General features: G+C 40.1%; 1 protein-coding gene and 1 long non-coding RNA gene across 3 annotated transcripts; one reads left to right on the top strand and one right to left on the bottom strand.

Annotated features, from left to right (window-relative positions):
• Positions 1-195: 195 nt before the first annotated feature.
• On the bottom strand, positions 196-2,266 carry LOC125898229 (uncharacterized). Its single transcript, XR_007450599.1, has 3 exons — positions 2,206-2,266; positions 1,607-1,678; positions 196-432 (listed from the first exon to the last, which is right to left on the bottom strand). It is a non-coding gene; the product is annotated as an uncharacterized LOC125898229 (long non-coding RNA).
• A 268-nt stretch (positions 2,267-2,534) lies between these two features.
• On the top strand, positions 2,535-13,317 carry rab6a (RAB6A, member RAS oncogene family). Of its 2 annotated transcripts, none has more exons than XM_049591973.1 (8): positions 2,535-2,896; positions 6,401-6,459; positions 6,581-6,634; positions 7,315-7,420; positions 8,642-8,753; positions 9,692-9,785; positions 10,501-10,567; positions 11,742-13,317. In XM_049591973.1, the coding sequence occupies exons 1-8, from the start codon at positions 2,827-2,829 to the stop codon at positions 11,804-11,806; spliced, it is 627 nt and encodes a 208-aa protein (XP_049447930.1). In that variant the 5' UTR covers positions 2,535-2,826; the 3' UTR covers positions 11,807-13,317. The 2 variants fall into 2 exon arrangements, with proteins under 2 accessions (XP_049447930.1, XP_049447931.1); XM_049591974.1 differs by lacking the exon at positions 9,692-9,785 and adding an exon at positions 9,156-9,249.
• Positions 13,318-13,744: the final 427 nt, after the last annotated feature.

Here is a 13,744-nt window from a genome sequence, read left to right as displayed (position 1 = left end):
TTTGAAAAATTTGATACCACCATAGCATCCTCAAATCCTGCGATGCTGTATTTCTGGGCAAGCGGCGAAGTGAGCAAATTCACAATCAAAGCCCTTACACAACAGCCTCTACAGTGCATTTGTGATCGATGTATCACATTGTGTGTGTGTGTATGAACACATGCAAAACACTTCTGTGTATGTGTGTGAGAGAGAGAAAGAGAAAGACTGAGTGGGGGAGCGAAAGAGGATTTTGTTAGTTCAGCATCTTCAGTGGGGGGACTTGGGGTATTTTCCTTACCAAGGACATACGGTGTAAGAGTGCTGTTGGGGAGAGCGGGGAGGGGAGGCGGGCGGTGGGTGATGGCTCTTGTTTTGCAAGGCTTGGGTCGCCGGCAGAGCAGCTGAAGCACTGGCATCAGCCGGTCGGCACTCTGAGAAGAGAGTTCAGAGCTGGATGACACATGAATGAGAGAGAGACGCAGGTGTGTCTTCAGTGACCTAGAACAGCCAGCTCAAGCATGCATAAATACACATACTGTACTCACACACTCCAAATGCATTAACCATATAAAGTAACATCAATGATAATGAATTCATAATAATGAAATAGAGTCTTGTTGTTGGGAAAGCCAAAATTTGGGTTTACAGTGCAACTGTAAAATCTGACATGATTCTGCAGGAATCCATGATATGAAAATATTCAATTTCTTTCCAGTGTGAAGGATGCTCATGTAAACATATATGTATGTTTCATATATATCCTGTGGGGATAATCCATATTTAAGGGCATGTAATGTTTATAGGAGTTATGTAAGCGACATTATTTTCACAACAAGGGAACTTAATGAAATATGCAAATCAGCTGTGATTATTAATAAATGTGTAAGTATGATTATGATGAATTGTGGTACATTACTCAAATGAATGCAGGTAGAAAAAAAAGTAGACCCCAGTGTTGTCAGTGCCTCAGCAAGATCCCTACTTTTCTTTTCATTAATGTATCATGGTGGATTATTTCAGTCTCGAGAGGGAAAGTGGTTCTAATGTGGTGTTTAATAATTTTCTGTTGTAATAGAATGAGATATTAAAAAACTCTTTTGGTTGGTAGGTGATTACTACTATTAGGCCTATGTCTAAATGGTTGATGTTACTGGAATTAGTGTTTCAGTCTTAATTTTATGAAATCTTTCAATAAAAACAAAGTCAAAGTAAATTGATTGAAATTTTGATACTGATGAATAAAAGGCTGATCATTTAATAACTATAAATGGCATCGCTATATATGTGGATGGATTACTGAATGGGCCTTGCGGCCAAAGTGTCCAGGGCCCCCCTGGAAGTGTCAAATTAACACACACCAACCAGGTGTGTCAAAATGACCACAAGGAAATACAAAACAACAACAAAAACTTCAAATATACACAAACCTACAAATAGATGCAAAATTACCACAAAAACAGTGTAGCTTGCTCTTTTGTAGGAGATGTAGTGGCGCCTTTTTCATATCTGTGCCCAGGGGCCCATTGTCTTATAATCCGCCCATGGCTTTATATATAACTCATGAACACTTCACACCAGTATATTCATTTGTTTGTCTTTGGGTGAAGCAAGTGAATGAAGTCACCTTGAATGTTCCCACAGGGCCTCAGCCTTCTGGACAGCAGCTGCCAGGAGGTCATAAGCCATCAAATAAGAGCTGTAAACATTGCAGCAAGATAACAATGTTTTACAAAAGTGTCTGACATAACACACCTAACAGGTTACACTTCCACATTCACACCTACATACTGCTACCCATAACTGTGATTTCATTTTGTTCACAAACATAATCATGCCAGTTGGCTTGATGTTGAAAGGTTTGCCAGTAAAAACCTGGCATAGGACTGAAGCCTACATGTGCACTTTGCAGCGACACCCCTAAATGGTCTGTTCTGAAGAAAAAGCGGAGGTAGTCTTTCAACAGCAACAAGGTGTTGCCTCCATATTAACAAGGGAGGGTGTGTCAAATCTAAGATATTCCGATCTAACATTATAGTGATACAAGTAGGCCTATTATACAGACATTAATTGTAGTAGAATATACAAGGTAGGATGCGCTGATAGACAGACAAGCAGGCAGCTGTTATATTTATCTATCACTATAACACAGTGAAGCCCAACTGCTCTTTAGTGGTGTAATTAGCCTAATTCCAATATCAGTACTGGCAACTTATGACAACTTACGAGTGAGATCATCTTTACGGTTGCTTCATTGGTGAGATGCTGGCTGTGCGGTGAGTCCGCCCTCTTGTGGACATACAAAGACACAGCACACTCCATTAACAGGCTGCTTGTTTTGCTTTAGCCTTTAGCAATCCACTGTGCACTATACACCCGAGTAATGAAATAAAAGTGACGTCTGATTCAATCCATGCATATCCGTGTAAAAGTTAATGTGCGGTGCCCTGTGAAAAGGCTGCAACTTTTTATTATTATGTGTTTTATTCTCCACCGGTAGAGGGCAGCATAACGATATGTCTGACATGCCAAACAGTGTCAACTCTGAGCATGAAGAAGAGGAGTAGCCCAGGGTGTCTAGCTGTTGGTGGTCTGGACATGTCAGAGAACTGTCAGTAATGCTAACTTAGCAGCAGTAGTTAGTGAGTTATCAAAAAGTGTCTGGACGCTTAAAGGAGGGATTTTAGAGCACGGAACCTCACCTGGTGGCCTGTAGAGAGGGCTGGCAAACCGGTAAAACGTTAGGAACCCCGAACCTTTGATATCTGACAACCACTGGTTAGCTAGCATTAGCTGGCTAGCTGGGGAGCTCCCGAAAAGTAACGACAGGGCTTATTTCATACAGTCATGTCTGCGGCCGGAGACTTCGGAAACCCCTTAAGAAAGTTTAAATTGGTCTTTCTCGGGGAGCAGAGTGGTAAGTCTGATGTCAATGTTTAAAGTTGTTTGGATGTGGAATCTGAATTATGCTCTGTGGGAGGTGTTGCTAACGCTTGAGTTTGGTAGCTGTGGTAGGGCGATTAACGTTTACCAGTTAGCTTAGCTTGCATTAGCTGCGCAACGATAAACTTGAGACACTGATCATTGCGACACCGTAACTTGTTGCTAAATGTTTGTCAACGCTGGCGTCATGGAAAAGTAATTCATTTTGTTCCTGATATGTTAGGTCATGTCTGTGGAGATGTCTTATTCGCCTGTTAGCTAACTTCCGTGGCGTGCTGTGATAACATACTATTAACGGAGGCAGTGGCAGCTAGAAAGTTAGAAGTGTCAATTAACGTTAGCTTAAGTGGTGAAATAGAGTGGTTAACATAGTGAGCAGACTTGAAGTTACATTTTTTATAATAATACTGGTTGTATTGTGTCTTAGGTTTATTTTCTACAGTAAATAGAAGTTACAGTTACATACCAAGGTGACTAACGTTACAGGTGACATCAATCTCAGTCAAAGTCCATAGACCGTATCACTATGATTACACAGTCAGATCAGTGCGTCCTCCCTGGAGGCATTTCTGTGGAGAAAGGATACATCCATTACCAAACCGGCCCAGTAGCATTCCTACACTCCCCCTACTAATGCCCCCCCTTTCCCAGCCAAACTGAACACAAGGTATGATTGTACTGAAATAGGGGGCAGGGGAGTTATTCAGTGTAGATCCATATGTAACAATTGTGTATCTGTCTTCAAAGGTAAAGGTGTGGGGTGTTCATTATACAGTCAAACACAGAACTTCCACGACTTTCTTCTGTTTTCACAGCTGTGTGTTTAGCATGCCAACACAAAGCACACACACTGTAAGCTGAAAGTAAATTTGGGGCTTGATGTAGAATTGGGATGCACTGATTCAACCTCTTCTCTCCTGATTCTAATATCTCAACTTGGGGTGTGGTCATCTGATACCAAGTACCAGTACTCATATGATACTAGTACCATCTATATCTTAAATTTAAAATTGATATACCTAACAGCATTAAACTTATTTAGATACTTTTTGTGCATGCTAACATGAGGGTGGGCATTGTTATGGTGCAGTTAGTGACCAGCTGAGTGGACGTAATTGTGGAAGCACTACGTCATGACATTAACAAAGAAACTGCATTTAATGTGTATCCATCACTTCTGATCTAACAATACCCAATCTGCCCAATAAGCTCAGTATTAGTACTGATACTGATCCAGCTGATCTGATTGGTGCAGCCCTAGAATAGAAACAGGAAATGGTAGTGTAGAAAAGTTGACAATTTCTCCACTGCCAGTGATTATTTTTCTAAAGGTATTGCATCCTGTAATCTAACTCTCCACTCCCATTGAGATAAGACAGACTTTGTACTTGTCTGACAGTGTATGATCAGCTGTGGTTCCTTGTAACGGCAGTGTTGGCTTTGGCCATGTCATCATCACTCGATGCACAGTGTAACTGATAATGTAACCCGAGCTCAGCAAAACAGTCCGAGGCTGAGCAGCCCTGTGTGGGTGCCCAGAGCAACCATAAGTGTTTCTCTCTGTGTTACTGTGCTAAAAAATAATGTTTTACTGGTAAATATCAGCAAAGTTGAAAGAAATGTTGTCAACAATGGTACCATTTTTCACAGCAAGGCAAAACATTTGAAAAGGGCAATAAATGGGAGCCTGGATCCCACCCCCACTTGTCTCTCGACATTCCTCAACCCTCCAACTTCTACAAATGACTGTGCACCACACCCTTTAATGGACAAGAACCTTCAGAGGGCAGCTGGAGTTGCATGGCAAGCTGCTCTCAGTTTTAGTCCATTATAAGGATTCTTCATCTGTGGCTTATGGACTGTACACAATTTTGAATTTGGCACTTATGTTGCTTGTTATTTTCAACTATCTTTGCAGTATGTAATAATCTTTACTTTGATGTCGTGTGCTAACACTTGATATCATCAGCAAAGTTGTACATGATATTGTCAGTGTAGAAAACATGCACCTTTTCAGGAACGTATTTGTAACAACAGTGTCATGCTAGCTGTTTTGGATTTGAATAAATTTACACACATTTTATTATGAGACACGTTTTCACTCCTCAGAATTATTCCTTTACTGTTGGTCAGGTGTTGTATTTAGGTCATAATATTGTTTATTTGTAGTTGATTAACTGATTAATCAGTCAGTTTTAATTACATTTATTTTTTTATCATTTGTATGATTTTTTTTAAGTTCTTTATCAAGCAAAGATGCCAAACTACAACTAGCTCCAGCCTTTCAAATGTGAGAATGCAGCTTTTCTAATAATAATAATAATAATAATGCATTTTTTATAGACACCTTTCAAGACTCCGTTAAAAAAAGAAGCAGCAATGCATCCATAGATCATAAAGACAAACAAATCAGTAATATACAGTAATAACTTAATAAAATAACTATGCAGAGATCGTAGTTACAAAAGCGAGGTATAAAAACATCATCATAAATTCATCATCAGTGCAAATCTTGATGTGTGTGTCACCACTTAATCAGACTGAATATGCTAGCTTGAAAAGGTGTGTTTTCAGGCAGGATTTGAAATTGGAAAGGAGATTAATACTGTGAATTTCTTGGGAGAGAGTTCCCAAGATGGGGGGCAGTACAGTTAAAGGCTCTAGATCCCATGGCAGGGAGGCAGGTGAGGAATAAAATCTTGAAATCAATACAGTATTTAAGTGTAAGCCAGTGAAGTTGCTAAGAACAGGAGGAAGTTCTAGTAATGATACGGGCAGCTTAGTTCGGGACCATTTGGAGTTTAAAAAGACACTTGAGAGGGAGACCAAAGAGGACAGAACTGCAATATAAAATACAGGATGTAACCAATGAAGGAATGACAAAAGCAGTATTGTTTGGTGTAAGCGACAGGCAAAGATGATTAATATTATGTAGATGAAAGTATGCAGACTGAGTAACATTATTGATGTGTGCCTCAAAGGACAATATACTGTTCAGGATGACACCCAGACTCTTCATCTGAGGGGAAGGAAGGACTTTGGAGTTGTCAATACTCTGAGAAGCTATATGGTTTAGTCAGTAGATGTACCTCAGTTTTATCACTCTTAAGGAACTCTGTTTGAGGAAGCTGTTGGAGAGTTTGTGTTTCATATTGTTATAAACTCAATATTTTTGTGTTTTGAAATGATTGCCAGGTAAATAATACAATTTCAAGATGTCACCTTGGGTTCTGAAAAATTATTGTAGGCACTTTTCTTTATTTTTTAACATTTTATATATTGACCAGTCAATCAGGAAAAAGAAATGAAAGAGAACTGATAAATTAATCAGTTAGTTAATTACTTTGTTATTCGCAGCCCTTCTTGTGATAGCCATGCATTATTTTGGTCATTTTTAATAAGAACTGATTAATCTACAAAACTGAAGTGAAAGTGTGATTTTGCACTTACAGTACTTTGTTTCTGCTTATTTTTTTAGTGGGAAAGACTTCGCTGATCACCAGGTTCATGTATGACAGCTTCGACAACACTTACCAAGTGAGACAGACACCACCACCTGATTTTAACCGTCACTGATAATGTTCATTATATTCTAAAATCAGATGTTCATGGATTGAAAAAGGTCATGCATATTTAACCATTTGTCATCTATTTTCAGGCCACAATAGGAATAGATTTCCTATCAAAAACCATGTACCTTGAAGACCGAACAGTAAGTTTTATTTTTTTGACTACAGTCCTTGATTGTTAGCTCTTCTTGTCTTTGCCTAGTTTGGGGACATTCTCTTTGTGAATGCCACGCTTTGGTGCAGATAGTGTCATGGGGCACTCAGATGTTGATTGCTTGAATAATTTTGTGTTGTTCTTTTTTCTTTAATTATTTAGTTATGTTCTTTCTAACTATCACCCGCAGCATTTATACTGCCATCCAAGTGTGAGCTGGATGCTGTACCCACTGGACCGTCTTCCCTTTCTTTTTGTTTCTTCCCTCAACAAAAGTTTCCTTCCTGTCCTTCCTGCCCCTCCATCTCTTCTTTTCATTCCTATTTTGAAATTAAACACCTTACTTGATCAAGAGAGGAGGGTTGATGACAAGTGAAGGGTGATTATTTATTTATCTCCCCCCCACCCCCCCACAAAAGGCCCAGACAGCTTGCTCTCTCTGGTGGTCATTCACTACCTGCATGCACTCTCTCTTTCTCTGAACTCTGTCTCTTCCCATTCGTCTGACCTTATTTAGTTTTATTTTATCAATTTGCTTTTTGTCACCATAACTTAACTCATTTTCTGACCGCATTTTTTTTCTTGTTTTATTTTCATCCCTTTTGGTTTATTTTTTCTTTTCTCTTCTTTTGTTTCTCCTCCCATCCCCTTCCCCTTCCTGCCCCACAGATCAGGTTGCAGTTGTGGGACACGGCAGGGCAAGAGCGGTTTCGTAGCCTCATCCCAAGTTACATCAGAGACTCTGCTGCTGCTGTTGTAGTGTACGACATTACAAGTAGGTGGATAATAAACATGGCACATTCACCTCATCGTCTGTTATGTTTAGTTTGTTCTTTAATGTTTTGAAACAATCTGTTCAAATCCACTTGAATGTTGACGACAGGTGGTAGGGATGTCTCAGTCCAATCTGAAAGATTGGCTTCAGGGCAGATCAAGGCATATTTCCACTGATAGGGATCAGCTCAGCTATATTGAGCTAGTTATAGCCTGATCTGATCCTTTGTTACATCAGCTGTCCCACAGGGTTTTCAATGCACATCTACGCAGAGAGTGCAGCCATCATCAAGTCTGCAACTCCTTGCTGTCTGTCTCTCCTCCACTCCTCTGAGCTCAGTGTCTGCCTAAGAACGAGGGCTGAGCCCCACCCGCAGCGACACAGCTCACACAGCAAGCAACAGAATAAGACTACTGATTTATTTAATTTACCCAATTTTATTTGCACTCATTTCATTTCAGCTCAGAGAGTTCCTGGTGGTTTGTTTTTTTGTCATAAGCTACATGGTGCATGCGTCACTGCAGACACTCAGGACTCCACTGCAAGTGCAACAAAAGCTCTGCAAGCAAATTGCTGATAAGAGTAATTGATTTAAGTTATCCGGGCATCCACGGAATGTACAGAAAAATAAAATAAACACCTAACAGGAAACAGTTTGTTCAGGTAACTCAGGAAAAAGGCTGCATCAATGCAACAAATACTGGAATAATTCTCTTAAAGGGACAGAGTAGGGATAGAAAGAATTTTTATTTTACAGCCTACTTTATCATTTGAAGAAAAAGGAACAACTTGGATGCAGGGATTTTTTATTAATGCATTTCAGAGCTAAATATCATTTGGACTGATTTTAAACCTTAAAGTACTTTCAGTGTGTACTGTGCAGTTGTATTATTAGGAAAATAGAAGTGTCGGATTGGTACTCGTACTCATACTTAATAATAAATTACTGATTGGGATCGGGGGCAAAAAACATCCATTTAGGGGACATCCCTAAATGGTAGTAAATGTTTGTTTTGTCATAATAAAATGCAATGACACCTTTCTTTTAATTTCAGAACCCCTATAATTCCAAATGTATACATCTGACTTGGACAAGATGTGTATGACTTGTACCTCTCCTTCCTTCCTGTCACAAACTTGCCTGGTTTTCACAGCTGAGGCTTTTCATCTCCTGAATACTGATGCTCTGCTTCCTGTTTCCCCCTTGTCTCTCTCTTTCAGATGTCAACTCCTTCCAGCAAACCACAAAATGGATTGATGATGTGAGAACGGAGAGAGGAAGTGATGTCATTATCATGTTGGTGGGAAACAAGACAGACCTTGCAGACAAAAGGTAATCTGTTCTTCCTTCCTCCTGCCTCTGTGTAAGTGGGGCTTCACCAGTAAGAGCATACTAATGAAGTCATTGATTGTAGCTGCTGGCCTGTCGATTCTGAGCTGCTGAGGCCTTTATGAGGCAGAGCGAGTTATTTTTGCCCTTTGTGGATGTCAAAGCTCTCATTGACTTCTTATATACTATATGCCCTCTTTTTCCTTGTTTCACCCCACATTGTTTGAATATATTGATTATTAGATCGTTAACTGATCGATCTCATGAAAGTATTGATGTTTATCAGCTATTGTGTTTGATAATATTTGATTTGAAATTGTCTGATCCACTTTATTCACCTGTTTAATTAAGTAAGTTGTGTAATGTCTTTTGCTGTGCATCTCCTAATTCCCTTATCCACCGCAGGCAAGTATCTATTGAAGAGGGTGAGCGGAAAGCCAAAGAACTAAATGTAATGTTTATTGAGACTAGTGCGAAAGCGGGCTACAATGTAAAGCAGGTAAGAGTGTGTGTGAGTCGTGCTCTGTAGTCTTGCTGCGGATGCTGCTGCCAGGGCTCTGCCTGCAAAGGTCGTCTGCCTAAATCAGTGGTTAGAAATGTGGGGAGCTGGATCCTTAAGAGTCACCCTAGATTTATTTAGACCTTATAAAAGAGGCATTTTGTAAATGAATCAGCAACAAACCAGTAATCATTCATTTTCTGTCCAAATTGAAAGCCTGTGTGGGAGTTCAGCTAACAAACTGAACAGCCAGAATTTCTACTGGACGACCTTTGGTATCGAGCACAGGTGGCAGTAGCAGCAGGAAGGGGCACGACTTGTTTATCCACTTCAACATAATCACAGTCTGTATTCTCTTTCCCTTGTCTTTTTGTCAATGTCTGTGGCAACATGTGCGTGTCCCTGTGGGTGTTGTGTGTTTGTGCGCGGTGGCTCATCACAGACAGATAACCACAGAGGAGGGAGAACAGAGAGCGAAAGAGATGAATGTTCTGTTTATTGAAACAAGTGCAAAGACAGGCTACAATGTCAAACAGGTAGAGCGTGTGCACCTTGTGTGTGTGTGTGTGTGTGTGTTCGTTCGTAGCGCTCATGCTCTCTTCTGATTGGCTTCTGTTTCACACACGCATGCGAGCATAAAGGTGTGCTTTAAACATCGGCTTCTTCTGTTTGAAAGTGAGGTGTGTGGATTTGTTTTACAAGCTCTGTCCCGCCTGTTAGGAGTAATGATTTGTATTGGCCAGCCTTTTATCACACAGCTCTTGAGGTGGGTCGGGGTTTGCAAACCAATACTCCCCACTAAACTGATTAGCACCATAGCAGTATTTTGTTGCATGTGTATAAAGTCTAGTTCTACAGTATGTGATGCTTTTTATTGCGAGGTTGGGCATTTTGAGCATCATCATACATTCAACACTGTCACTTTAATTTTCATTTGAATCCATCAATCACTTTAAATCCTCAAAGCTCCATCAATGGAAGCTCTCTGTAAGGCACAAGTTACATCCTCTCTCTCTCTGCAGTGCAGAAGTATTACCTTGCAGTAGCTCAAAGACATGCTGCTAAATTCAAATCAAATTTGGAAAAGCTCTGGTGGCCTTCTTCCTCTGTGCGAGCTTCAAGCAAACCTTATGCTAAATCATTTAATGGGAAGATACACAGCACGCTATCTTGATTTCATCTTGTGCTTTTGTGATGCTCCGAGCATATGTCCGTGTCTGACAAAATACATCTGGTTCTCTCTCCCTCTAGCTTTTCCGTCGTGTGGCAGCTGCCCTTCCTGGCATGGACACCACACAGGACAAGAGTAGAGAGGACAGTATCCTTTGTGTGTATATCAACGTCTGTGTCCGACATGGCAGGAAAGAGTCAGGAGGTCTCTCTCTATCTCGCTTCCGCTGTGTTGTATGGGTAGTCCCTGCCAGAGGGAAAATGTAGTGCAGCAGTGTGACAGCAAGCTGTTGTTTGTTAACCCATGTGTCCCTTTACATTTATTTTACCAGTGAGGGCACATATTGTGCTCCAACTCACTGACTGTTTAACTGTGGGTATAATGTTACAGAAATACTTACCACCTCCAGGCTGCATTTGGCATGGATTCACTGCAGTTTGATTCATATTGCAGATAAGAGTCAAGGCCTTCGCACATCAAGGCCTTATTTTTCATCCAAAATTGTTGTGTCAATCACGTTTACACACTGTCATTTTCAGAAAAGGTTCAATTTTCTGCATTCGTATCTGTCCAAAGGAGTTGTTTGACCAAGCAGCAGTGAGGAAAATGTGGCCTAATCTGGGGGACAAAAGAAAGGAACAGGGCAGAAGTGGACAGGAGGCCAGCAAGAAATAGACGTTGAAATATATGGAAGCAATGGCCTTGAATGTTTCAACAACAAAGAGAAGGAGATGTCAGCTCATCCAAAAATGCACAAAAGCAATGATGATGCTGACAGCCAAGCACAATTTAATAGCTGCGGTGCCAAATGCAAGATGTGGGAAGAGAGTGGGGACGGTCAGGGAGGCACCTCCAGTGGAGGGAAGCAAGAAAGGAAATGTGTCTCTGTTTTGTCGGCCACTGTGAATTTTCACAGCGAATACAGCAACAATAGGCATGGGACTTGGTGTGCAAACGCATACAGAGAATTTGGACGTGGTGATCAAAGACCTTTAATCTCCCTTATGATTTTAGTTTTGCTGAGTATGGCCTAAAAACAAATGGTGTTCATCCCCACTGAAATTCAAGGTTTTCTGTGGTACTTTAACAGTTAAAGGTTTGCAATATTTTTAGCTTTTACAAAAACCTCAGTGTAGGGTTAAATGTCACATAAAAGCAACATAAAACATGATCTTTCTCAAAAGAATTCAATTTTAATATGTAATCTCCAGTAACTTAATCCTGAAAGCGTTGGGGAGTTTATTTTTAACAACCTCTCATGTACATATTAGAGTGGCAAGTTTCCTGTTTTGTGATGTTCCTTAACTCCTGAACCCCTCAGTGATTGACATTAAGCTGGAGAAGCCACCAGAGCTACCTGCCAGCGAAGGAGGCTGCTCTTGCTAATGCCAGCTTATGGCTAAATATTTCTCTTACTGGCTTTTTCTCAAACCCAGTGTTTTTTTGGTTTTTTTTCTGTATCTGCACCCTTCACTGCACCCGCCGCTGTTTCCCAACCTGAAAGAGAACACTACAGTCGTTATCCTTGCCATTGCGGAAAGCTGCTCTCTCATCAGGACGCTCTGAAAGTCATAAATCACTTAAATTGAATATTTGCACTGTAACACACGTATGCTGAAACACCGCTGTTTTCTGTCATTTCAAACCAACAAAACATGGTGGCAGAAGAGAAATGAGTGTCATTGCTGTAGTTTGTCTCTCAAGATGACTTTTTGAATCAAACCGAAAGAAAGAAAGAAAAGGTGTGTTTAAGACATGAAGTCGAAGTATGTGTGTAAGAGTGAGAATATTCTCTAAAAGTTAAATATTGCTTTAAGCTTAATAAGCACAACGTGGGTGTTGTATGCATTTGTCAGTTAACATAATTTGTGACGTTGCAATTGATTGATCACCGAGGATTCATTCTTTATCAACTGCTCTTTATTTTTTTAACTGTCAGTCTAATTTGTGGAAATGGTTGCAAAGTTGTGTTGAAGCACACCAACTAGGGCATCACAGATTTGACACGTACACTGTACACCCAAGAGTGGTAACCATGAGCTAAGTGGTGCCTGTACCAGCAGTCCCAACATGTACCAGCATGATATGGCAAGTCAATACATGGTCATGCATCACCGCATGGTCTCACACCAGCACAAACACATGACACATACTACAAGAGCAACACTATCGCAGCACCATCCACATTACCGTCCTCCCCACACTTGTCCCTTGAGATGGGTTATTTTTACCTTGGCTTCCATTTTCTATTTCCTTTTTATTTGAATAGATCTTTAATTTTTTTTTTTTTCTAAAGACTACAACTATCATAGATTAAAGCTATTTCTTTGAACATAGTGTTTGAGGAGTATTTTCTCATATATTAAGAGTCATAATCATAAAACCGACTGTAAACATTAGACATGGAGATATACAGTATGCCTTTTGGAGTTTAATTGTAGAGGGCTTTCTTTGCTTTGGGATTATCTAGTTAAGTTTGGTATGATGTTTTATGAACACATTAAAGACTTTGTTTCTCTTGCTTGTTTTTATTTTTTTTGGCATTGATCTTTTGTTAGTGATTATTCTACATGTGTATTTAATCTACAATGACTTGTAATATTTATTTCTTTTGGATTCATGTCTCTTTTTTTATGGCTGTTAATATCTTCACTTTTGCAATGAGTCCTGAATCGCTAATAAAAATATGCATCCATCTGGACCACCTTTAACTGAATCAGCAGAGAGCCTCTGCTGCTCCCTCTACCACCTCTAAATGGCAATTCGATCATATTGATAATACAGTGCAATTTTCTGTGTGAACTTATGGAGAGTCTGATTTGTATAGCATAGTACTCCTTAACGTTTCTGTCTGGAATGGTTTTAAATGAAAGAATAAAAATACACTTGTCACCTCTGATGGAATGCATCAGTGTTTTATTAACAACTATGATTTGGTGTCAGCGAATTACATGGTATCTTTTGATATGTGAATTTCAAATCAAAGAGAAAATACTAGTATTGCAGAGATGTTAGCTGTAGGCCTTCAGCCTGGCTCTCAGCAGTGGCAACAAAGTGTGAACCACAGGAACAGAACAGCACTAGCAGCTACTGTTACTAAGAGCAAGGCCTCAAATGTGTTGCTGTATGGAGCAGAAAGTTGCTCAGTCATGTGGACTAAATGACTGACAGTAATCAGCTCAGTCGTGCAGGAGCGATACGCTGGACCTGGACTAATAGGCTTATTTCACAGCAGACGTTTTGCCTTGTCATTGCAGGAATAACACAGGTGGAGTTAATGGCTGTAATGATGGCTCCAAAATCTGCCATTCCACTGAGCCAGCA

This window comes from Epinephelus fuscoguttatus, linkage group LG12 (genome assembly GCF_011397635.1).
Source record: "Epinephelus fuscoguttatus linkage group LG12, E.fuscoguttatus.final_Chr_v1".
Classification (NCBI taxonomy): Eukaryota; Metazoa; Chordata; class Actinopteri; order Perciformes; family Serranidae; genus Epinephelus; species Epinephelus fuscoguttatus.
The sequence above is the reverse complement of the archived record's forward strand: the minus strand, read 5'-3'. Positions and strand labels throughout refer to the sequence as shown.

Excerpts from the sequence above, each read along its gene's own strand:
- rab6a (XM_049591973.1), top strand. The coding sequence starts at position 2,827 with ATGTCTGCGGCCGGAGACTTCGGAAACCCCTTAAGAAAGTTTAAATTG. Across the intron at positions 7,421-8,641 it reads TGTAGTGTACGACATTACAA|ATGTCAACTCCTTCCAGCAA; the intron begins GTAGGTGGATAA and ends TCTCTCTTTCAG. Across the intron at positions 10,568-11,741 it reads GGACAAGAGTAGAGAGGACA|TGATTGACATTAAGCTGGAG; the intron begins GTATCCTTTGTG and ends TGAACCCCTCAG.